Consider the following 23,203-nt stretch of genomic DNA (forward strand, 5'->3'; position numbering starts at 1 on the left):
AAAGAAACACGCGGATTCTCCAACTTGCAAGTTACAACCCTACGACTAATGACTACGCACCGCACGACCGAGACAGCGATGCCACAATAGAAGAAAGGATGCAACTAAAACCAACAAGTGACAGACGTCGTTAGATTCGGCTCTTGGATGGACTTGGATTCAACCAACCGCCTATCGTAACTTCTCTGCTGGGGTGGTCACAAGATAACGACGCCCTAATCCCACACCGACATGGGAGAAACACGACGAAAACGAACCCGCTATACCGATCGCTGGGATGCGCTGTAGCCACGACGGCAGAGGTACAGCAGACGGAAGACGTCTACAAGCTACAACGTCGACCAGCGTAGGGAAGTTACGGACTGTTTCGTCGATGATTCAACGCAACGTAACGACGTACATTCGACGACTAACCTCACGTGCATTAGACACGCTCGTGGCTAAATTGCCTCGAGCATAGTAGAGATGCAAAAAAATGTGCTGGCTGAAAAAATTAACCAAAACATCTTAACGATGCACAATGTATAAACGAATACAGACACCCACCGTCCAATGGAAGCATCAGAGGAAGGAGATAGACGCCACAAGATTTCAGGATATCGTTAACCACTGACAGGAAGGTGATGCAGGGACACTCCCTACTCCCCAGTCAGAAGCCAGAGATCTACGCCGTGACACGCCGATAAAACACTTTTTCTTTCCTTTTCCCATCCTTCTCCGATTCTCAAAATACAACCCTACATTACGTAAGAATCACTGTCAACAACAATTCTCTATGTTTTTATGCACTTACTATACGGTATAAATAGCAGATCGAAACGCTGACCAGCCAGTCGAAGAAGTTCGTGTCTAGCGGTAGTTCGTGTTCACTTTGCATCTATCGTAACTGTTCTTTCTCTACGGTCACTTTCAGCGTCGATATCTTGAAAAAACGCAAGCATGAAGACTATCGTCGCTGTTTTCTGCGTACTTTACTTCGTATGTTGCGGGGTATGTCTTTGACCGGTTTAAAGTTTCCGTGGCTCGGGCTCGATTACGTTAAACATAGAGAAGAAAGAACGTAGACGATACTGTGAAACTGAATTTCGATAATATCACAGAATCCATCGTTTCTCTAAGCTACGTTCGAAAAGTTAATATTTTTCATTTTCGTAATTTTAGGTTACTGCCAATGAGATGTCCGAGACGTGCTTGAAACAAATGGGTCTTACTATCTGTAAGTAAAAACTCGTTGCAACGTTATAGACATATTTTAATATGTTTTATGGTGCTATACGATTTTATTAATAAATAGAAACCAACGAACTGAGCACTTTTTACGCTTGAAAGTAAATACTTTTTATAGGAAAAGAATTAAACGAACCATTCGAAATGAAAATGAATAATAATGAAAATATTGTTTCGATAGTCGACCTAGGAAACTTAATTCGCGACACCAGCCCAGAGGGAATAAGAACACGAGGATGCTTCGAAAGTTGTCTGATGCAAAAGATAGGTCTGGTACGTACAGTCTCTGATTCTACTTAATAAAGTCCAGCATGGAGAACGTTGCTGGAAACGAAGATTGGCATAAAGAGCTATTTCGATAAAATATAGATTCGATAAAACAATACAGCAAAGTGCGACGATGAACGATACGGAACAGTTTCTTCTTTGCTTCTGTGCCATCCCACTAGTCTTCTTTCCAGCAACGCATAGTACTTGGATTCTTAGCAACGAAAAGTATAATAAAAGATTCGAACTGTGAATAACATACAAAATTAATATACAGTATCCGATATAGTATGACGTAACAATTAATTTATGCGCAGTGAATAACTATAACTTAACCAGTTATAGCGCGGAATTTAGTTTTAGAAATCTCTCGTAGGATCAGGCCATGGAGTGGGTAAATTAATTAATTGATAATAATTAAAAACTGAATATGAAATATGAAGGTGAACAGGATACTTGCGACACAACCTTATGAATCTTTAAAAACCTCGATCCAAAAAAATTATCGGTCACTGAAAATTCTATGTTAAAATTATAAAAATACTCTAAATTAATTTCGAATTTTACCTGGCCGCAAATTCTTTACTTAAAATTAATTTCTTCATCTGTCGTAAACGACGCTTTTCGATATACATATTTGCTTACTAACATTTGTTTCTAAAATGTTCCACTTATTTTAGATGGATGGCAACGTTATTAATCTACGTAAGATCGACGAGCAAATCGACAGGGCATATCCTGACAGTGAGAAGAAGGACATCATTCGTGATACCGTACACCAATGTGCCTATAGTGGTACGTCGATCGAGCAAATTATAAGACGATTTTTCGTACACTTGTTTCACGCGTTTCCATTCTTTCTTGTTTAGCTGCAAACGACGATCAATGCGTGGTTGCCCAAAACTTTGGCAGATGTGGCCTGGATCAACTGAGATTCGCTGAACTCGCTCATCGATTCACATAATCAACAATGGCATAAATGGTCGAGGCTTGCTCTTAAACACAACAAATTCCGGCAATGTAATTCATGTAATTTGTAGCGTAATTCGCTGAATTAATTGTAAATATTATCAATAAAACGAAAAGCATTTAAACGACCACCTCTTTATTCTTGTTCGGACGAATTTTATTTTTATTTGCAAATTGAACAAATGGTAATGACTGGTAACTAACTAATAAATTAATAATTTCATCGAAATTCTCGCGTTGGAACGAAACAATCATTACAGCGGGATCATTTTTTACTAAAAACGCAGGAGATGCAGTCATTCTCCGCGTAATTAGTACGATAATGCGTAAAAAGAAGAATAAATAATAACAAAAATAACCTACGTCGTGGCAGATCTAGATACACAATATTGAGACATCATTTTTCTATTTTTTCAAGCAATTAAGAGGCAAGCAACACCACCGCCGAGATTAAACCGTGAAAATCACCGGAAAATTATTCAGTCTAATTAATCTCCTATTCCTGCAAGTTTTCCGCTTTAAAGTATCGTTCGAAACTCGAAGATGTGATTCAGATAGCTCGAACGCCAGAAGTTATTAATTAATCGCTCGATCGTTTCACGTTTAATCGATTCAATTATTCCCACTGTTTACAATCTATTTTGCGCACAGACAAGCGATTACGTGATCAGTCGCGGTTAGAAGTACGGACGCCCTCTTTTTTCTCTTCAATCTGGTTTTTGCTCTAATACTGTTTACCGTCAGAGATCTTGAAGGTCGCATACACGGAATAAAATGATTTATCGTAATTATTCGTTCTTACCGGCGTTGGTCTAAAATATATGTGAATTATTTATGAAATATTTATGAATTACGACGTAGTGAATTCCTGGGCTCACCTTTTCTCGTCCTTTTTTGAGAATAAAACGATAATTCGTCTTAACTTTTAAATAATGCAACGTGTAAAATTCTTAGGAAAAATTTTATTGACAACTAACATTGTTCCTTTCACGAATATCACGTTTTGCGCGTAATTGGGACGCTTAATTAAACTATTAATAAAAAATCTATCCGTCTATCTCATGTCGTTTAAAAAATATTTGAAAACAAAGCGATAAAACTTCTTTTATCCTGTATTTCACGAAATTCGACGAAGTTTAGGTCTAACAAAAATCAGTGTCGTTCGAGCTGAATTAGGAATTGTCCTTATCACGAGGTTTAATCACGAGATTCACGAGCACAGCAGTTTCAATTGGAAGTTGGCTGGTCAAAGAAGGTCCTGCGAGATGCGAAACTCAAAGCTGGCTGCAAATGTTTGCGCGCGTTGCCCGCAGCCAGCCGGAATACGCGATTCACCATAAATGAAATTACAAAGTCAAATGCAGATTGGGGTAGGCGCGCGTCGGATAAAGCCACTTAATGCAAACGACCGTCGTCAAAACGACTAAACCTTTTGTTTAACACGCGCCGAATTAACTGCGACCAGCGATGACACTCGATCATTCGAATCGTCTACCCCTTCAGCCCACCAGACATTCCTCGCTATAATTTACAACGGAAACACACGTCGAATAATATGCCCAATTATCACAGAACGATTCCGTTGCTTGATCGTACTCGAAATAACAACCTGAACAATTTGTGAGAAAAAAGAAGTAGAACTTTAAGAGATAACGTCTCGATTCTCAACGTTTTCGTTATAATAGGATTATATAGTTAGATTTGTGAGAAAAATTGAGAAGGATCATGTTTTTCGCTAGCTTGTATTCCAATAATATAGAATTCTGATCGATTTAACGTTTCCTTGATGATTTCAGTTAGATCGCTCTTCGTATGGAAATAGCAGGTGCCTGAACACCCACGAACGAGAGTGTATATTCTATAAAATAATTCTCTCATATCCAACCCGATCATCGTTCGAAGTTCTAACTAAACCAAGGCTTCAAATTTCAAGTTTCCATTAAAATGGAGAAACTGTAACGAAAAAGCAGACTGAACTGTCTATACGAGATACTTGTACGATAGAAGGAGGTTTCTTCCATTTCGATCAATCTTGCTTAAGACGCGATCCCTTTCTTCGAAATAAGCTGAAAATCAGTTTAGATCCCGTTGAGACACAGTGTTTAGCCCTTAGCCCGCGTCGCACGAAGTGACGGATAACTTTGTTACTATAATTCAATCGACTTGTCTGGCTCTATAAAGGCTTCCAACCATAGAACACACGTACGTGTATACATTGGCTCGTACAAGATATCGTGGTACAAATGCGTATCGTGAAATATAGACGCGTACACACTAGACCGAACGTACACACAAGCTCGAGAACGAGAATGTAGTCGAGAAGAATACAGATGGAAACGATAGCTTGCTTTATAATCGAGTTTACATTCGACGACGACGTCGCGAACGTCGCATACTTATGTCGCGACGCACACGATTGTACAATGATTCCGTGGTGTACGTCGTTGTTCGCCATTGTGCTTTTGTTCCACTCGATCATGATGGTTTACGTTGCGCTTCAACGTGGTCGTTTGTTGGAGAACGAGGCAGTTTAATTGGTCATGAGCACTCGGGACAGCGTACTAATTATTTAACCATTCTAAAAATAACTATTTTCGCAAACTGTTTCCTTCGACCAGGCATCTTCTCGTCTAAATTCAACGTTGCTTCTTGTTTGCACGATTGAGCCGAGTACTTACATCTTTGCAGACGATATACCTATACAAACATCGAGATACGATTAAACATTACTTTTGCATAATATTATGATTACCTCACCTATAACGTACGCATCGCGATATCACGATAAGCTAAATAATTCTTGAACGTTTTAACTGCCAGAGAAACACGTGGATGATCCACAAGGACCTTCGAATTGCTTCGAACGTCAATGATACGAACCTTGATGGCTCCTCGCAATCCTCAAATTATCGCGATCATCGATCATAGGAATTACGAATACGATGTTTCTAATTGAAAAGTAACGATCGTTCGTGATAATCTTACGTGCCAGTAATATTTACTCGATGATGTTTCGTCGCTTGCAAATAATTTTGGATGCCACTGAAACAATCTCGACCATTTTCTGCTCAGATGCAAACAACAACTATCAATGATCCGTAACTTTTAATAATTTTCCAACGCTATTAAAACCTATTGAAACATAGAATTCCATATGAATGGAACTTCACTGTATTTCAATTTACATTTCCTCAACTTCGAGTGTATCTCGCTCGTTTTATTATATTATTGCGCTAAATGTTTTAAAAACTTTCTCTCCAAAGAGTTAAGCGGTTAAACGAGTCTCGAGACTTAACAAAGGAAAAAAAAGGACAAAGAAAAAAGAACGTGGAAAACGATATCGCCAAAAATTCGACCTCCAAATTCCTTTCTCGCCACCGTTATCTTACATCTTTCTCTTCGATTCCACAAATCTCAGCCATCGTGAATCAACGCAAAAAGTTACGAATCCAAGCCAAACCCCCAACCAGAACCATATTACGATAAACTGGCGTAATGTAACGATGATCTAACAACAGGATGGAACTGCAACGAGGAGGAACGTTATCGTTCGCGATATTATCTCTGGCCGACGCGGCGACTCTCGTCGTTATTGCACGAATTGCTCCGATACCACGCGGCCAATCGAACGTTTCCGGAAATGCGGTTAATATAACTGCACGGCGCATGTCCCCGGTCGAAATAGCGCCAGATGATAACCGCGTCCGACCCGGACCCCTGGAATTCCGCTATCCTACGATGAAATTAGCATCGCTGGAATTCCTAGCCGCGGAAGTTATGGGATCGAAGAACCGAGCAAGGGCTCTTTCCATTAAGGCGCCGGCTGCGAATTATTCTCGAATTATCTGACCAAACTACGCCGTTTTATCTCTATTATCGAGACACCGAAGCCTTCGATCGTTCGAAAATTGCAAAATATTCGACACCCTATACCGTAGATGAATTATGTATAGGCTATGTGTAGGCTAGGTCGATTGATTTTTCATTTCATCGTGAATTTATTTTTGAAATTTTAGTCCCGTTTTTCTTCCAAATCGATCGTTCAGTGATATTACACGTTACTCACGTGTGGACGTTTATGCAAATTGAAATGTATAAATATAGCTAGAGACACGAGATACGTTTCGGAAACGAAATATCGTAAACAGTATGTTAATTTAGATTTCTTCTATATTTTATGTATATGTTGGTGCTTCTCGGTCTCCCATAAGCGCATAAACGTCCATAATCCATTTGTACAATAGCTACAAAACGTAGTTTTTTTTTTATGTTCCGATGAATCAATTTCAGAGAAATGTGAAACATAACGAAACGAAATGACGAACGGTATCAGCATTTTACCTTGTGAGTATTTTTAGAAGTAACCGCGGTGGATATGATAAGGGTGATCGAAGGTCGGATAGGTGATGCAGTCGTATTCTATTTAGCAGGATAATTTCGTTCTTGATTGCTTGCGACGATAAAACGATACGCTCGAGTCCTGAAATCAAAGTAAATATCACTGACTCGTTCTTTCGAAATCCACGATCCAAGATATTAAGTCGTAACATACGTACTACAAGTGGCCGATCAAAGTATTAAGATCGAAGCTTAAAAAACTTCGAATCCGCTAGAGCTTATTGGATAATTACTGTGAAACCTATGCCAATTAGTCACAAGATAATATCTGCCACGCGTGTACGCTCGATTTTTCCAAACTATCCGGTCAAAGCACGAGGAAACGAAGGAACGTACGAGTACGAAACGATCGACATAAACTAAACTGTCCAATAGATTTCTGGCTGTAATCGCGAAGGCTCCGTAGCCACCCATAGCGAAATCCCATATTTCGCCCCCACGAAAGAGAGTCCTTTCTATAGCTGTAGGCGCGCTCCAAGAGCCTGATGCGCTAACACGCGCACTACTCGAGCCTCGTACGTTCTATACAACGGGTGCATACCCGGTAAAATGCGCTCACGAACGCACGGTTACCGTGATATATAGAACAGCGTGTAACATGGAGGTATTTCGCCAGGGCACACACCAGACCACCCTATACATTATGCATATATTACGCTGGTACGTGTGCACACGACGCTTCCGTGCATACGCAGCATGATGTACAGGGTGTACCAGGTGTCGCGCTGCATTATTTACTATGAGAGTGAACTACGACGGAGGCGTTGGCGCGTGGTAATGAACTGAAAATAAGAACGCGTCCGAACCGATCCCGGTTACGTATGTAATGGTTCAAGGTTTCGTTCGTTTTGCTCTTATAAAGCGTTCAACCCTTTCGTATCTACGGGCGAGATCTTGCAATTTAAATGGCGTTTGTGCGTCGCTATCTCGCGCGTCGTTTCGTTAAAACCACGTCGATCGATCTCCTACGTTTCATCGGAATGCGAGGCCAAACCGATCGTCGATTCCACTTTTGCTAAATTTGTTAATTTCAGATGGACAGTGCACAGATAGCGACGATCCTGTACGTTTTGTTCGTCGATGTTGCGAATAAACAAATGTTACAACAAACATACAAGTTTGAGAAAAAGACGATCCCGAGAATTCTGAATTCTCCCTAAGACGTTAAATCGCAATTACAAATTCCTCTCAAATTCCAAGCATTCTGTATCCTACCTTGAATCCTAAACCTAATTTTCGCAAACGACTCGCCACTAAAACGTAATTACGAAACACACTACAAAAACTCGAATTTTCTACGCAAGTATCCTGAATTCTATTTTCAGAATTAAACATACGCGAACGATATAATTCGAAAAGAATTCGAATAAAACGTGGATGCACCCATACGAAAACTCGTCTTTTTTAGAAGCGCGGTTTTAATTTCTTCGGAGTTGGCGAGAGAAAAAAAGGGTTGTTACGAAGCCGGTGGAAAATAATAGATCGCCATAAACGCTCGCCGGGCTCCAACAACGTCCACGGCCCGTACATAGTCTGCGACTAAAACGAAAAACAGAGGGACGTCGAAACGACGCTGAAGATGGACCGAGTTCCCCGAGTGAAAACGGCGACTAATAAACCTAACCGCCATAAAGACGGTGTGTATCCAACGTAGTCAGGGCTCATTGTGAAAACTCGGTCGAGTGGCCCCAGTGCCGCGGAATTTCCACCATAATAATTTGGCCGTGCCACGATTACGAGCGATCGTAAAATTTCGAGACGGTGCACCGGCGAAATTTCGCCAACGCCACGTCGTCGACGACGCGACGTCGACTTTTTGGACCCGACCCCGGCCTCGTGGACAATTTTCCGGCGTCGAAAGCGAAGGAAAACGAAAACTTGCAGCCAACTCTGACGTTACGAGTATAAAGATAAGAGAGTTTCGATGGAATTAATTTTCTTGAATGTTTCTGAACGTAAACATCGACCTTTGTTTCTGTCTACATGATGTTTTAAACGGATAGTCCAAATGGATTACAGAGCATAAAAAATGAATGACTAACTTGTGAAATATAATTAACTTGCAGCAAGCTGCGCTGTTAAAGATATTAATTTTCGCGAACGCTGAAAATCTGTATATTAATCCGAGATTCTTAACAAACGTTCTTACAAACTTTTCAAAAACATCCAAACTACTCCTGTTGGCAACGTGTCGCATTCTATATCGCTCCGTTTTTTCCCGGCATTTTTACAATTCGCGAATAGTTACACAACCGAGTAACAGGAATTTGCACTCGTAAATTTTGTCTCAACGGAAGTGATTAGATATGCAGAACCTCTTAACTCACTTTTCACGAAGGAAAGTGGTACATTCTAGTTTATATAATATTCCAGACAGGTATTAAACCCAAAATACAATTTATCGGAGAATTTAAATTTCTTTCTAACTTGATCCTGCACCGCGTAAATTTCTCGCACGCTTCTTTAAAAAAAAAAAAAAAAAAAAACCAGTGAATCGTAAGAAAAAAGATTGCATGGATACGACAGAAGGAGAAGACGACAAGACGCATTTCACATTTTTTATAGAGTAATTTTCGAGTTCAATCGATTTCATATTCTCGAAATTGCCCTTTCATCTGGATCTTAAAGCTACACGCGTGCTTTTCCATCGTCGTCGAAATTTTCAAATTAATAATTGTACCTTTACCTTGTAATTATCTATTTTCAAGAAACTTACATCTTTGAACCTAACACGTTGCTCTCATTTTCGATCATTGCATATTAGAATTCTCCTGTTTAATCGTAAAGTGACGTTAAAATCAGAAAATAAACAAAAAATGTACTCTACCTCTAATAGCTCTCTCTCGTAATCTTCGTATAATTTCCGATCTGTCGACCATACAGACGAGGAAATACGCACAGTTTCGGCAAGTTACGACGAATCAACCCTGCGCACCAAGGTCTATGCCCTGTCTGTGTCTCTCTGAATCGATTTTAGGCGCGTGGTCCACCATAGGCGTATACACCCCATGCACAAAGCGATGGGAGGCGAGCCACCGTCTGCACTCGGCCGCGAGTCGTATAAATTTTTCCGAAATGACGCGCGATTAACCGCGATTCACCTGCATCTCGATAATGGGCCGACTAATCGAGTGGAAAACTGCGCGAACGCGATCTCATGGGCAACTAAGCGATCACAGGAAGTAGGTGGTAGATCGTAGAAATGGAAAGAGAAGTCGAGAGAGAAGGAACGATGTTCCATGAGTTCGACTTTATAAATCGACCGAGAGAATTGTGTACGAAGAGCGAAAATACGTAACAGAGAGATGAAAAGAATTAGTTGGTACTAATTAGCTCGATGAAATAATTTGTGAATTGTTACCATTATTATTATCATCGTTATTATTTATAATCGATTCTAGAGATTCGTTTTATTAGACCTCACGCTGTATTAGTGGTAGATAGTGTGAGTGAAAAGAAAAACGTGAACCTTCCGACAACAATAGTGCAATTGTGCCTGCGAATACGTTATCACTAGCTACACACGTTATACGACTGATAAGAGAGATAGTTGGTAGTAGATGTCAACGAACCAGGTAGGTGGGATAAGATTTATCTTATCCAGATGTGTGCCTACTGGTGTTGATCTCCATTCGACCATTTGTCTCCTCGTTCTGTACATTTTTCAAGTAAATTATTTATATAGATGTCTAATGTGTAGCACTTTACACGTTACCAAGCACCAATGAGTTAATTATACTTTGAAGACAAGATGGTAGAAACTTCAAGTTGCGAACACAACGTAGAACAAGAGTGAAAATATAAACTTACAATTTAAAATTGAAATTTAAATTCTAATTTGAATCTGAAATAAATTACTTGGGATAAAATCTAATATGTCGTTAAATTATGTTTGTTACATCCGTCGAATCGTTGTAATATTACTTTCGCTGCTAATGACGCATTTTGATGAAACAATATCGAGAAAAGCAAAAAAAAGCAATGAACAGTGTGGTGGAATAAATATTCTGTTGGAATAAAATAGTTTCGATGAGAAAAATGTGCAACGAATACAACGGAATGATCGTATTTTAGTAGCAGCGAATATGATATCTTATCACAAGTCAAAATTCCACTATTTCTTATTACTATTACAGGAATACTTTAACCCTTAGGTACAATATACATATACAATATACATATATGGCGATATCTACCAATCCGCAATGCGCTCTTCCACTTCTTTCTCTCCCACCAATGTGTATAAATACAACACACACGTTAGCCCATAATCGAGAAACTCGAGAGAATACGAGGAAACAACCCCCTGTATCTCAACGCTCGTACATCGAAGTTATTTCCAATTTTTTCTATTCACCCCGTTTCTCGATGCTATCCATATTAATTTTTATTTCTCGATGTTGTATATAGCCGTATATGTTCTTCAGCTTAACAGAGTATGTTATTCCGGTTACAAAGAAATAAAACAGTAGAGAAACGTTCTTTGATCGTAAATTTGGACGTATAACCCGAATATCAATCAGGCGAATATTTAGAAACAACAGGATCTTCACATTTTCGCTGATACGGTTTCAAGATCCGCGTTAACGGAGCAGGACAAACGCGCGCAGAGGGCGGAACGCGTAATGGCGACGTATCGTGAAACGATGAAACACGATTATAAGAGTAAGTGGTCGTATAACCAAGGTTTTAGTCGCCGTTTCGAAATATCGGGTCGTTCTTCGTGGAAATGCTCCCATAGTTGCGTTCGAAGAGGCACCCCGCAACACCCTAGACCATCCAATTCGCTATTAGCACTTTTCGCGATAGTTCTTGAAGCTTTACGTTTATACGTGATATTTTACGACTAAATATTCTAGTCGATTTCCAAGGATGAAAATGTAAAATGTTTCGAAGGTTTAAGTACATGGATATGCTTGTAATAAAAGTGACAGATATTAAAGCACCTTCGTTCATCCATATGAATATCAAAACATTGGTTCACTTTTTTAACACCCTGTATAAAGGTCTAAATGTACTAGTAGTATCGGAAGAGTTAACTCGAGACATGTATCGAATTATTGAAATCGAGCTTATAGTGGTGCGCAGCGTGCCTACGTTTTCCTACACAGAACGCGAAAGCCAAGGGACGTTCGATCGTTGAAGTTGAAACGCGCCAAATGCGTGAAACTCGCGTAGGTTCTAATATTTTTGCGCCACCCACGCGCAAAAACGGGTTTCCGCGGAGTACGAACACCAGGCCATTCACTTTTACGATGTTAGAACCGGAGATTATCGACATTGTTAATTACATCGATGTCTATTTTGTGATTTTCTATTAGGTAGAGGCGCTATCGAGGTTTCAAGGTCGACCGATTTTTCTCTCCCTTTTTCGTATCTAGGATTCCATTACGTAATCATTGATTACCAAGAATTGAGAATTTAATATCGAGTTAAAAATGTCGTAATTGAAGTGGTAATTCGATATCATGCCATGTTATTAGACACCGTGTATACGTTAGTCTACGCAACGAATAAATGTATATTTCTAAATAAATCCTTAAAGATGAATTGCTCTTAATAGAAAGTATCTCAAATAGCAAATCGTGAACGACACGTGCCTTTAGAAGTCGTTAGCAAATTGTCATTTCAAGTTTAGATCGAGACAAAAAAATGAAAGTAACAAACACGTTCAGGAAACTCGTAACAAACCTGATTCGTTTCCCGCTGGATCGCCTCCTTTTCAAGATGAATGCACCACATTGATTGACTCGTTTAAATAATCCACTCATTTACGTGCTCATTTGTACGCAAATGCGTTTAAACCGTACTATCCAACTTCCTTTTCGAAACGAACGACTACCGCGACATCACAGTCACGTGACTGCTTTTCAATATTTCTCATTGTTATTCAAAATTATCGAGAATATTCTTCTTTTCGATATGGAAACATATTTGTATAATATAAAGAAAAATAACACGCGTAACGTAAAACGAATATAAATATTTTAAGTTCGAAGTATCAATGATATGTATCACGGATGTGTCACGTATGCCATAAAAAGATCACGCTTTAACTGTCAGACGACTGATTCTTCATATTCTATGGCGGCGCAGCGAAACGAGCATCAGGAAAAGATAGGTACTCTCTTGCGATGTCTCTCACGATACGGCCGAGGACACTATTATCGATTATCACTGTCACCGTTTCGCGAAATCTGTCGTAAAAATCACTTCCTTACATTCGTTTCAAATACAATTACCTCATTCAATCATTATTCGATACAAAAGACCATATAGAGAATATTATGTATACATACATATTAATGATTATAACAAAGAGAATATAAAGTAACCAAACGGACAGCATCGTGATGCATACAGTAATGACAACAAATTAACGAAAGAGTTTTCCAATCGATGCCGTGAAACAAAAATAAATGAGTAACAATAATTATGTTCGCTAGTAGGTTGGTGCAATAACATAACTAGTGCGTGTATTTTATAGTGTATAATACGGAACACGCATTTTGCGTGATGGACAACAAGCGTTCTCGTTAACGGACAACTACAAGTAAATCACGTTCGCTTCACGCACGTGTCAACAATCACAATTAAATCACAAATAACCTAAATACTTCGCGTTCTGTTGTCACCAAACAGTAAAATCGAAATGATGGTGCGTAAATTAACGTGCGTTGTCTCTTGTATGGTTAATAAACAAATACTTGCCTCGAAACGAGTATGACTGTTTTTCTATATATAAATATCGTATATATGTATATACTTCAAGCACCAAAGATCGTTTCTTGAAGATGTGCGTTTTGGATCAAGGGATGTAATAGCGAAAATAAGCGTGTATCACTTTGACGAGAAGACGTCAAAGAATACGTACACACTTATTCAAACGTACAACAACGTATAATAAAAAGTTCACACGAAAACTCGACGGACCGTAACACCTGTTGCATTGAAAAGCACAAACTGGAATGTATGACACGAATTCTATTGAACTACATCTAATGACGCATTATGCGCCATCTGCTAGTACATTTTCGTACAACAGAAACATTTTGTTATCGACATAATCCTGTCAATAAATTAGATAAGAAAAGTACAAAATTCGCATAATATATATATTTATAAAATAAACTTAAAAGAAAATACGTAATGCATTATACATATATATTATGACAACATTTTACGCAGTATCAAGCATAACACCGTCCTGTTTAATATATTCATATTTTCATATTTATGTAAATGTGAATATATTTAAAAAGAAGTTATTTTTACAAAATAGATGTAATTTTAAAAATTTCTATAGAAATATATACATATAATTTTATTAATGCATTTTGAAGCACATCCAGTCATTGGTACATGTATGCCTCATTCTAGATATTTTATCATTAGCGACATACGGTATATGCCAACTATTATTTTGCTTTTGAACGATCGCGTCAATAGGAAACAGTGAATTTAACTGTATGAAACCCTTCTTTACATCAATAAAAAACTGATGCGATAACTGCCATTTTTTAAAGAGAGCATTTAACTCAATGTCTTGCAAAGCAAATATATGTTGACGCATCAAGTCCTTAGAAATAATTCTACCATTTTTTCTACTTGCAAATGCCGCATATAATACAAATAAATCATCGTTTGAGCTAAAAAAAACGGAACAATATAAATATAATCTATGGTTTAAGGAATAAATAACAATATATTATAGATAGCTATAATGCATACCTATCTTTAACATAGAAACAATCTACACTTTGCAGACCTACTTTGGCTATAAACTTCTTCATATGTGCTTTTCCAATGATTAATACCTTTTTATTCTGCTTTTCATAAGATTTGAAAATCCGTTTGATCTGCAAAATATTAATTACTTATCGATCGTGCATATTCAATTGATAAAAAGATAGCAATCGTTAAAATATTATTTATTATTATTTATTAATATTATTTATTATGATACTGTGATAGTTTTAAAGTTACGTACTTCATACAGTAGATCTTTCTTGATACCGCTTTTAGCAATATACATAATATTTAATCCGTCTGCGATTATGTCATATGGTTTATTTTTATTAATAAAATTTATAAACGATTGTATCTCTTGCGGCTCAGTTACATAACACATTTCATTAAAGATCAAACGTTTCTTTATAGCTTGCAATAAACGCTCGTAGTCCTCGTCAGGTAAACTTTGTTGTGAAATGTCTACGTTACACTTCCGACACCTTGATCTATGTAAAAGATAATAAAGGGTAACGGTACGGAAAAATAAAACTAATTACTATTATTATTAATAATTGTATATCTTATACCTTGACATTACAGTTTGACTGACAGACCAACCACATTTGATACATGCATTCATACATTCAAATGCAATGTCTTGACTAGGTTTAATACCATATGCATTCCACATTAGAAATAACTTCTCAATTTTCATATTAAATGTGTCTTTTTCTTTTAAACAATATTTTAAATACGTAGTATATGCATTGTCATAAGGCCCATGGCCGTTTTGTAGGCTATGCATGAGATATTCATATGCCAACTCCTCTTGTTTATGATCAAATAAATATGAAATTAAGCTAGTATATCCAGTTCGAAGCAAATATTTATCATTTTCTTCGTGTGTTTTTATAACTTTAATAGCTTCCTTCCACATGTCCATTTTACATAAGCATTCAATAAAAGCATTACTGAGCTCTTCATTAAATGAAGTATACAATTTACTAATATTATTGTACAAACCTAAAATATATTCTTTATCTGGTTCTGATATTGGACCATTTTTTATGCCATACAACTGCAAATATTTAGTAATAACAGGGATTTCAGGTTTATAATTATTATCTATTAAAAATTTATAATAAGATATTCCAGCATCCGGATAGTTCATACGTTGAAACATGTCTAGAATAACAAAATCAAGAGTGGATGAATCGCATTGTGATTCTATGATATGTTTTCTTACATTTTCCCATGTTTCTTTTGATATAGTATTAGGTTGTGTTAATGCATTTTCACAATTATTCACCACATATTGCCAATATTTATCAATCTTCTGCTCAATAGTACTTATGTATACATTTCTAATAATTGTACGTAGCACTGATGTTTGACGAATATATGAAAACATATTTATATTATTTCAATTAATTTCAATTTTGCTAAAATTACAAAATGTTTTGGTATATTTTTCACTTTAATGTATGGAGTCTGTTGTCTTTTTCTAACCTCAAAAAGCAATCACGGTTGAACAGAACATAACAGCAAAGGCACGATATATTTTAACATTCTTTAAAAAAATATTGAGGTTAAACTTATTTGGGAATACGTCAATTTTCTTCTCGTAGTTTTTAATAAGTAAAGTCCAGTTTTACAACACGGAGATCATTAACCTAAAGTACTCACAGCGTTGAAATTGTAGTCACATGCAATCTATAAGCTGTTAAAAGTTACACTCGAGTAAAGCGAATATTTCGTCTTAATTTTAAATTATTATTTTTATTATGAATGAATGAATATGAATTATATATTTTTCCTGAACTTTGTCTTTTATACATATCGAATTTCTGACTCTCTTTTTATAGTATATGATTTTTATTTTTCACAAATAAAATCCAAAAATGTTAGTTTTGAGGTATGAAGATCATTACTTTAAAAGTTATACGTGTACAAAGTTTATGCATATCTTAAATTTACTTAGACGCTACTAATAAGTTGTAAATTATATATGTAAATTGTATATTGGCTTTATGTATAAGCCTATAGAATAAATTAAATCAGTACTATACACTGTAAGTGATAATTGTTAGGAAAATCAGATTTATATTAGGCAGAAGATAATGAAATTAGTTTGTAGAACTATTTACATTCATTATATAAAATTAAAATGTCTTCGTATTGCCGCTATTAGTGACTCCATCAAACCAATTCCATCTGGCGACAGAAACGTCACCATAAAAATTCACACAAACAGTCGGCAAAGTTATCATCATGATACCGGCGTCTCCTGTGCATTTAGTCTTTTACAGGGTGACAACATGCTTCTATCTTTTGCATAATTTAGGTCTAATCTAATCATAATTTAACTTAAACTTATATTTGTGCATTCTCTACATCAAAATCTCGCTTATAAACTTGATGCTATACGATCTCTTGTATTATTGAATATATGTACTCGTATACATATATTTATATAGCTTTCAGCAATAAGCCGATAGTAATATTAATTAAAGCTGTTGCTTTCCTATTCTTAATTAAAGGAATCCTGCAATTTTTTGCTTTCGTGTCAATCATGTTTAATACCCAATAGCCGTCAGTTCCTTCAGCACAATTGTATTTACGTTTTCCAAATTTTACTTCAACCTTAGAAATAATGTAGAAATAAAAATTATTATAATGTTAGAAACATTGTTTCAAACATTCTAGAATGTGTAATACGATGGCCATATTCTTATCAATATTGTATAATTGAGAATAATTTAATTTAAATGTAATAAGTGTAAAATTAACGATAAAAGATTCATTAATTTACCATTATAAATATTTCAATTTAAATAATTTTTTCAATACCGAATAAATTTTAATAAATAAATTACATCTATCGATCGACTTTCTGACAATAAACATAGATATAAAGAGTTTCTTTGGCAAAAAAATGTTCTTGAAAAGAAGCAATACTACAATATCAATAATGTTTTGGAAATCTGAATCTCCAATCACGCATTTCAACTCTTAAAAGTATTATCCCTTTCTTCTTGTATGTAATTAAATTCTTACTTTACTTTCTATCGAAATATGTTTTCACAATTAAACAAAATACAGTGGATAATTTGAAATATATTAATTTGTTATAATTTTTTATAATAATAAACGTAAAATCCCTTGTTTTATGAAAAACGAAAATGGTCTAACTTACACCACTATATATTCATAACATTATGATAAACATTGCTTGGTCCTTAATGAGTTAATAGTTAATAAAAAATTCAAATTTTCTTGAAATGTGTCGTTCACTCGTTACCACGACATCTACCATGCGAATCAACACGCGGTCGGTGATGTCAAGTGCTTCTGCAACAACTTATAAAGAGGACTGATAAAACCAGATATAGTTTAGTCTCGTGCCTGGCGCTCACACATCTTAAACCGATCGTAAACCCAGTTTCTCTGTAAACCGCGGCCGAGCGTGGCACGGAACTCGGAACAGTGAACGACCGAGACAATTTTGCAACAACGTAGAAGGGCGAAAACTTTCTGACGTTCAACGAGAGACGAAATTGCACCGAGGTAAGAGAATATTATTGAGACAGGGTTATTTCGTGTGATCGGAATACTCGAAACATTCACGGCTACGCGAACCAGTTGACTCCGTGGTTAATTAATTTTGATCCTACAACTATGTGATGGCTTCGTGAAAATGGCGGAAGTCACGTGAAGTCCTTAGGACCAAGCTACTACGAGATACGAACTCGTTTATACACGAAGATCGCTGACAGGTCTATTTTCTCTTTTAAAAGTATGAAAGAGCTCTCGATTAAAATTATTTAAATTTAAATTATCTGATAAGGAAATTACTATCGTCGTTTCATTGACGTAGGAAAATTTTCGAAGTGGACGTTGAGGCGTTTTAGATTACAAACAGATGAGCGAAATTTTTAAAATCAAAGACACTGAGCTTTGATTCTCAATTCGTTTCTTATATTGGTACTTTAACGATAGTAGTTCGCAACGTATCGTAGTAACGTAGTAACGATAGATAGTTCGTTTCGCGCAAAACAATCGATGGCCTTTGCCTGGAACATTTATGATAAATTATGATTCTTCGAATAATAATTTTTCGAACGAAAATGAAAATAAGAAAAGTGCGTTATTAAGACAGTTTTACTTAATGTCTTATATTTTCTAACATCTGATGACTTACCAGAAGTTAACGGAATTATTGTTCGTAATTGTCATCAGTGTATTATAGAAGCAAAATATCGCAACGTTTCACGACCTCTCGTCACGGTCTTCGAAATCATGAAGGTTGCAACAGATAAAGACAGATTCACACGGTTCACGATATGACCCCCTTCGGTATGCTTTCTGTTCGTCTTCGATTATGTATTAGTCGTAAAGTAACAGAGTCAGCGTTAATTTCAAACGTGTCAGGACGAACAGTACAACGAAACAAAAAGATTCTGTACAGAGATTTGTCGAAAGAAAAGTAAATAACTTTGAAAGTAAGATGAAAGAGATATTATACGGATTCTGCATGCAACAGTTTTCGAGAAAATCGAGTTCGAAAATTTATTGATCGCTCAAGGTAAGCAAGTACATTATATACAGAAGACAAAACGTTTGCTTCGCAATATTTTTATTTTACGTAGTATCGTATTCTGTATATTGTATTCTACAAGGTCGCTCTGGAAACTTTGCTCCTGAAAGATTTCTAACACTTTCGTCAAAGAAATAAGGAGTCACCGTCTCGAAAAAAACGACATTTATCTCTCAAAGAATCAAGCTAATTACCGATAAATGCATTCGCTTCCCTCGTCACCGTTCTTCAAGTAATGCATCATCGAAATTACGAAACGCTATTGGTCGATCAAGTAGTTAACGGAAACATTAACATCGATGTCTCATTTAAAAATATCTGTTTACCATTGGAAACCCGTTAATCACTCGTGGTCAGAGTGAGATATAAATTAGCGGTTTATCATTTAAATGTTTTCTATTGATTCGAAGTACGTAACCAAGGGAATATAAAACACTGTTTATATTTGCGTGCTTAAGTTTTCTCAATTTTTATCGAGAGTAGTTACGCTTAGATTAACACGCGCAGCAAGATAGGCGATTTATTTCGCGTATAAAATGATTTGCATATATAATGTACATATCCGTGTATAGAAGAGTCGTCGTGATTATCATAAACACGTTATATCTTTGTAAGTAAGATAAATTAAAAAACGGCGATTGTTTGATGAAGAAATTCTGCAATTCATCTATTTCTTTGAAAGTTGTTTGAAGATGACGATACAAGAAGTAAAGGAATCAATATTTTTCTCAAAAAGGAAAAAACAATAGTCGCAAATAGAGCAATGATAAGCAACCTTCGAGATATAAAGAAATTAATCCAGCTACAATTATATTGCAATTATTCCCTTTTTTCTTTTTTTTTTTTTTTTTTGAGTGAATGAACAATTTTCTCTAAAAAATTGTTTCATCCTTTCTCTTCTGTTTCCCAAGGTTTTCTACACAGTTGAACGGAAACCCGTGAAACTTCGTTTATGGAGAACTACACGTCGGACTCGAGCGACTCGGATTCCGGCAGCAAGACACTGGATCTGTCCTATTTGATGCTCGACCCTCAATTACTAGACGATCATTTCATCAATGCCAAGAATCCGGAACATGTGGACACCTTGTTACTTCATCAGAATCGGCTGACCAGTATTCCACAGACGATAGTCAGATTCACGAACTTGAAATCGTTGGTCGTATCAAATTGTGGCCTTCATCGGTTGCCCGACTTCTTCGAGGATTGTCCTCTGACCTGCTTGGTAGCCAAGCACAATAACTTCACGAATGATTCCTTACCGAAGAATTTCCAAAATCTGTCGAGACTCAGAGAACTGAATCTCAGCGGCAACAGGTTAACAGATTTTCCGGAGCAGGTTTTTGACTTGACGGATCTTAAGTACCTGTATTTGGGTGGCAACCAAATCACTGAGATCAGTAAAGATGTTTGGAAGCTGCAAAGGTATTTTTGGGTTCGTTTATTTCTGATGTTTCAGCCACCATGTACGTCTAATTAAATATTTCGATTTTAAAGCACAGTGGCTCACGAAAGTATTCCAACTTTGAACAGGTTTCAAAAATATGGTAAAAATATAGGAAAATTAGACACGCCCGAATCTTTTCGTGATATTTTCAAAACAATGTCATTTTTTCCTTTATTTGACTTCTAAATTTAATGTATCGATCCAATTTTTGATTACTGTTAGTTGACTTTCCAAAAGAAGGGCTTTTGATTCTCTGAAAAGGATGTTAAACGGTATGGACAATGTTAAGAAATCACAAAATTAGGTATCTTGCAATCTTTTTCTCAGAAATATGAGAGACATACTTATCTAGGTTAATAGTCGTGTTAGCATGGGAATTATATAAAGAGATTAATCATTTTGTTTCAAGATTGCAAGTGTTATCGATGGGAGGCAACAGACTGACAGAAGTACCGTCTACCTTAGGCGAACTGATGTCTCTCCAGGCGTTGGTATTGTGTGACAACATGCTGGAAAGCCTACCTAGTTCCATAGCAAAGTTGACGAACTTGAAATCACTGCTGCTTCACAAAAACAGACTGAGGACACTGCCTACCGAGATCATCACGTTAAAATGTCTGACGGAGGTGGTATAAAGTTACTTAAAAAAATTACACAGTATAAATTAGTCTAGCTCTTCTACAATTACGTTCTAGTTTTTACTCTTACTATATATATATATATTCTAAATCTGTCATATATGTACCACGTTTCGAAAAAAAACTGAATGCAGAAGATGGGTTAAACATCAACAAAGATGCTTCGTAATATCCACCACTTAAACATTGGTTTATAGGAATTTTATTCGCTAAATCATTCGTTTATTCGTTTGTCCAGTTATCTTTGAGAGACAATCCGTTGGTAGTAAGATTCGTGTCGGACATGACACACAATCCTCCGTCTCTGCTGGAGTTGGCTGCCAGAGTTATCATGACTAACAACATCCAATATGACGGGGAGAGTATACCAAGAAACCTGGTGGAGTATCTAAACAGCGGTCATCGTTGCGTCAACTCGAAGTGTAAAGGTCAGTGACTAAGCTTGATTCAAAGTTCAAAGTTCTATCGACTCTACCACCATCGACATCGATTTTCCTTCTATTACAATCCCTTACAGTATCATAGATATACCGTTCTATCGCGCCTTTCCCCACGAGATTGTTTTCACGTTTGCAATTCATGAAACAAGTACATCGGCCTGACGATAAGACATCGTGAACCGTTGCTTGTTAGCGATTTTCATTTGCCCCATTGTAGTCTGTTAATGCTTTTAACAGTAGTAATCCATACTATTGCGTTCAAAATTGTTTCAATTATACAGATAACGCAGTCGTTGCGTTTTTTATCTTGGTGCGTTCGCTGGTGATTAAATTTATTTATACAGCGTGTCAATATCTTAGTTACTTTTGTCTATATAAAAGATTGTGTTGGGACAAAGGTTAATCGTTCTAAAGCAACGAATATTAGGACTCGTGATCTTTTACCTTCAGGATCACTGTGTTTCATACGACAGATTTTACAAAATAAAAGTTAAAATATCTGCTAAACTAATGACTTTTTTATAGGGTATGTCAAAATGGATCGACCAATCTATTGCAAAATATATGACTCCATTAAAGAAAAATTGATCTTAATATGCTTTTTACGTTTCCACCTACAAAACAATTACTAACGTCGAACCATGTAACTGTTATTCGAAACATTCTCGGGTTTAATGAATAGTTTCAGAAATATTCATAGGGATCAGATTAAATAATTTAGGACACCTTATATATTAACGTATAATTAAGACCTCTCATGTACTCTTTTTTGCAAAACGCTTGTCAGTTATATCTTTTATGCCAATGAACAAAGATTTTTATAATACAAAGACTCGTTCTTTTTCAAGTGTCTCCATCTGTAAAAATATCATTTCTTTCCAGGTGTGTTCTTCAACAACAGAGTGGAACACGTCAAGTTCGTCGATTTCTGTGGCAAGTATCGTCTACCTCTGCTACAGTACCTTTGTAGCAGGAAGTGCATAGAATCACGGGACGGAGACGAAGTAGTCAGTGGCGCGATGATAAGGAAGGTTCTTCTGGGCTGATTGATATTACTGGAATTTTGTATTAATATTACCGAAGGCTGTTACGTTTTGCGTTCAGAGGGCGTTAACGACTGAACTATCGCGCTCAAATCAGATCAAACACGAGTATCAGGTTCAAGAGTCGAAGGCTAAGCATAGAGATACGCGAGGAATTACGTTCGACAATAAATCAAGCGTTTCGATCAGACAAATTTGAAATTGAAAATTACGTTAAAATCGAAAGTTGGAGGGAAGTGGAAGTTCGAGGTCGAATTTTTGTTCGTCGACCGAGTACTCGTATTGACTAAACGACATTGTCGCTAAGAATAAAAAGTCTTTCAAAGATGACGAATTACTTTTACAAAGTCTTATATGTATAAGTCTGCTTACGCATACAAATTTGTCATATGCGTGAACAAATATTTCGTAAAATAAATATTTCATCGAGATCGATTCGAGCTTAA

General features: G+C 36.6%; 3 protein-coding genes across 5 annotated transcripts; 2 read left to right on the top strand and 1 right to left on the bottom strand.

Moving 5' to 3' along the window:
- The first annotated feature begins 833 nt into the window (after positions 1-833).
- On the top strand, positions 834-2,588 carry LOC117207996. Its single transcript, XM_033448784.1, has 5 exons — positions 834-990; positions 1,162-1,216; positions 1,409-1,500; positions 2,175-2,289; positions 2,364-2,588. Exons 1-5 carry the CDS (start codon positions 940-942, stop codon positions 2,456-2,458), a joined length of 408 nt encoding a protein of 135 aa, XP_033304675.1. The 5' UTR covers positions 834-939; the 3' UTR covers positions 2,459-2,588.
- Positions 2,589-14,170: 11,582 nt separating this feature from the next.
- LOC117207986 (mitochondrial ribonuclease P catalytic subunit) lies at positions 14,171-16,984 on the bottom strand. Of its 2 annotated transcripts, none has more exons than XM_033448762.1 (5): positions 16,657-16,984; positions 15,180-16,576; positions 14,852-15,098; positions 14,593-14,720; positions 14,171-14,510 (listed from the first exon to the last, which is right to left on the bottom strand). In XM_033448762.1, the coding sequence occupies exons 2-5, from the start codon at positions 16,001-16,003 to the stop codon at positions 14,189-14,191; spliced, it is 1,521 nt and encodes a 506-aa protein (XP_033304653.1). In that variant the 5' UTR covers positions 16,004-16,576; positions 16,657-16,984; the 3' UTR covers positions 14,171-14,188. The 2 variants fall into 2 exon arrangements, with proteins under 2 accessions (XP_033304653.1, XP_033304654.1); XM_033448763.1 differs by lacking the exon at positions 16,657-16,984 and having other exon boundaries at positions 15,180-15,777; positions 15,839-15,930.
- A 916-nt stretch (positions 16,985-17,900) lies between these two features.
- LOC117207989 (leucine-rich repeat-containing protein 58) lies at positions 17,901-23,203 on the top strand. Of its 2 annotated transcripts, none has more exons than XM_033448775.1 (5): positions 17,901-18,159; positions 20,101-20,614; positions 21,046-21,262; positions 21,513-21,702; positions 22,597-23,203. In XM_033448775.1, exons 2-5 carry the CDS (start codon positions 20,142-20,144, stop codon positions 22,758-22,760), a joined length of 1,044 nt encoding a protein of 347 aa, XP_033304666.1. In that variant the 5' UTR covers positions 17,901-18,159; positions 20,101-20,141; the 3' UTR covers positions 22,761-23,203. The 2 variants fall into 2 exon arrangements, with proteins under 2 accessions (XP_033304666.1, XP_033304667.1); XM_033448776.1 differs by lacking the exon at positions 17,901-18,159 and adding an exon at positions 19,029-19,177.

This window comes from Bombus bifarius, unplaced genomic scaffold (assembly GCF_011952205.1).
Source record: "Bombus bifarius isolate JDL3187 unplaced genomic scaffold, Bbif_JDL3187 scf7180000008047, whole genome shotgun sequence".
Classification (NCBI taxonomy): domain Eukaryota; kingdom Metazoa; phylum Arthropoda; class Insecta; order Hymenoptera; family Apidae; genus Bombus; species Bombus bifarius.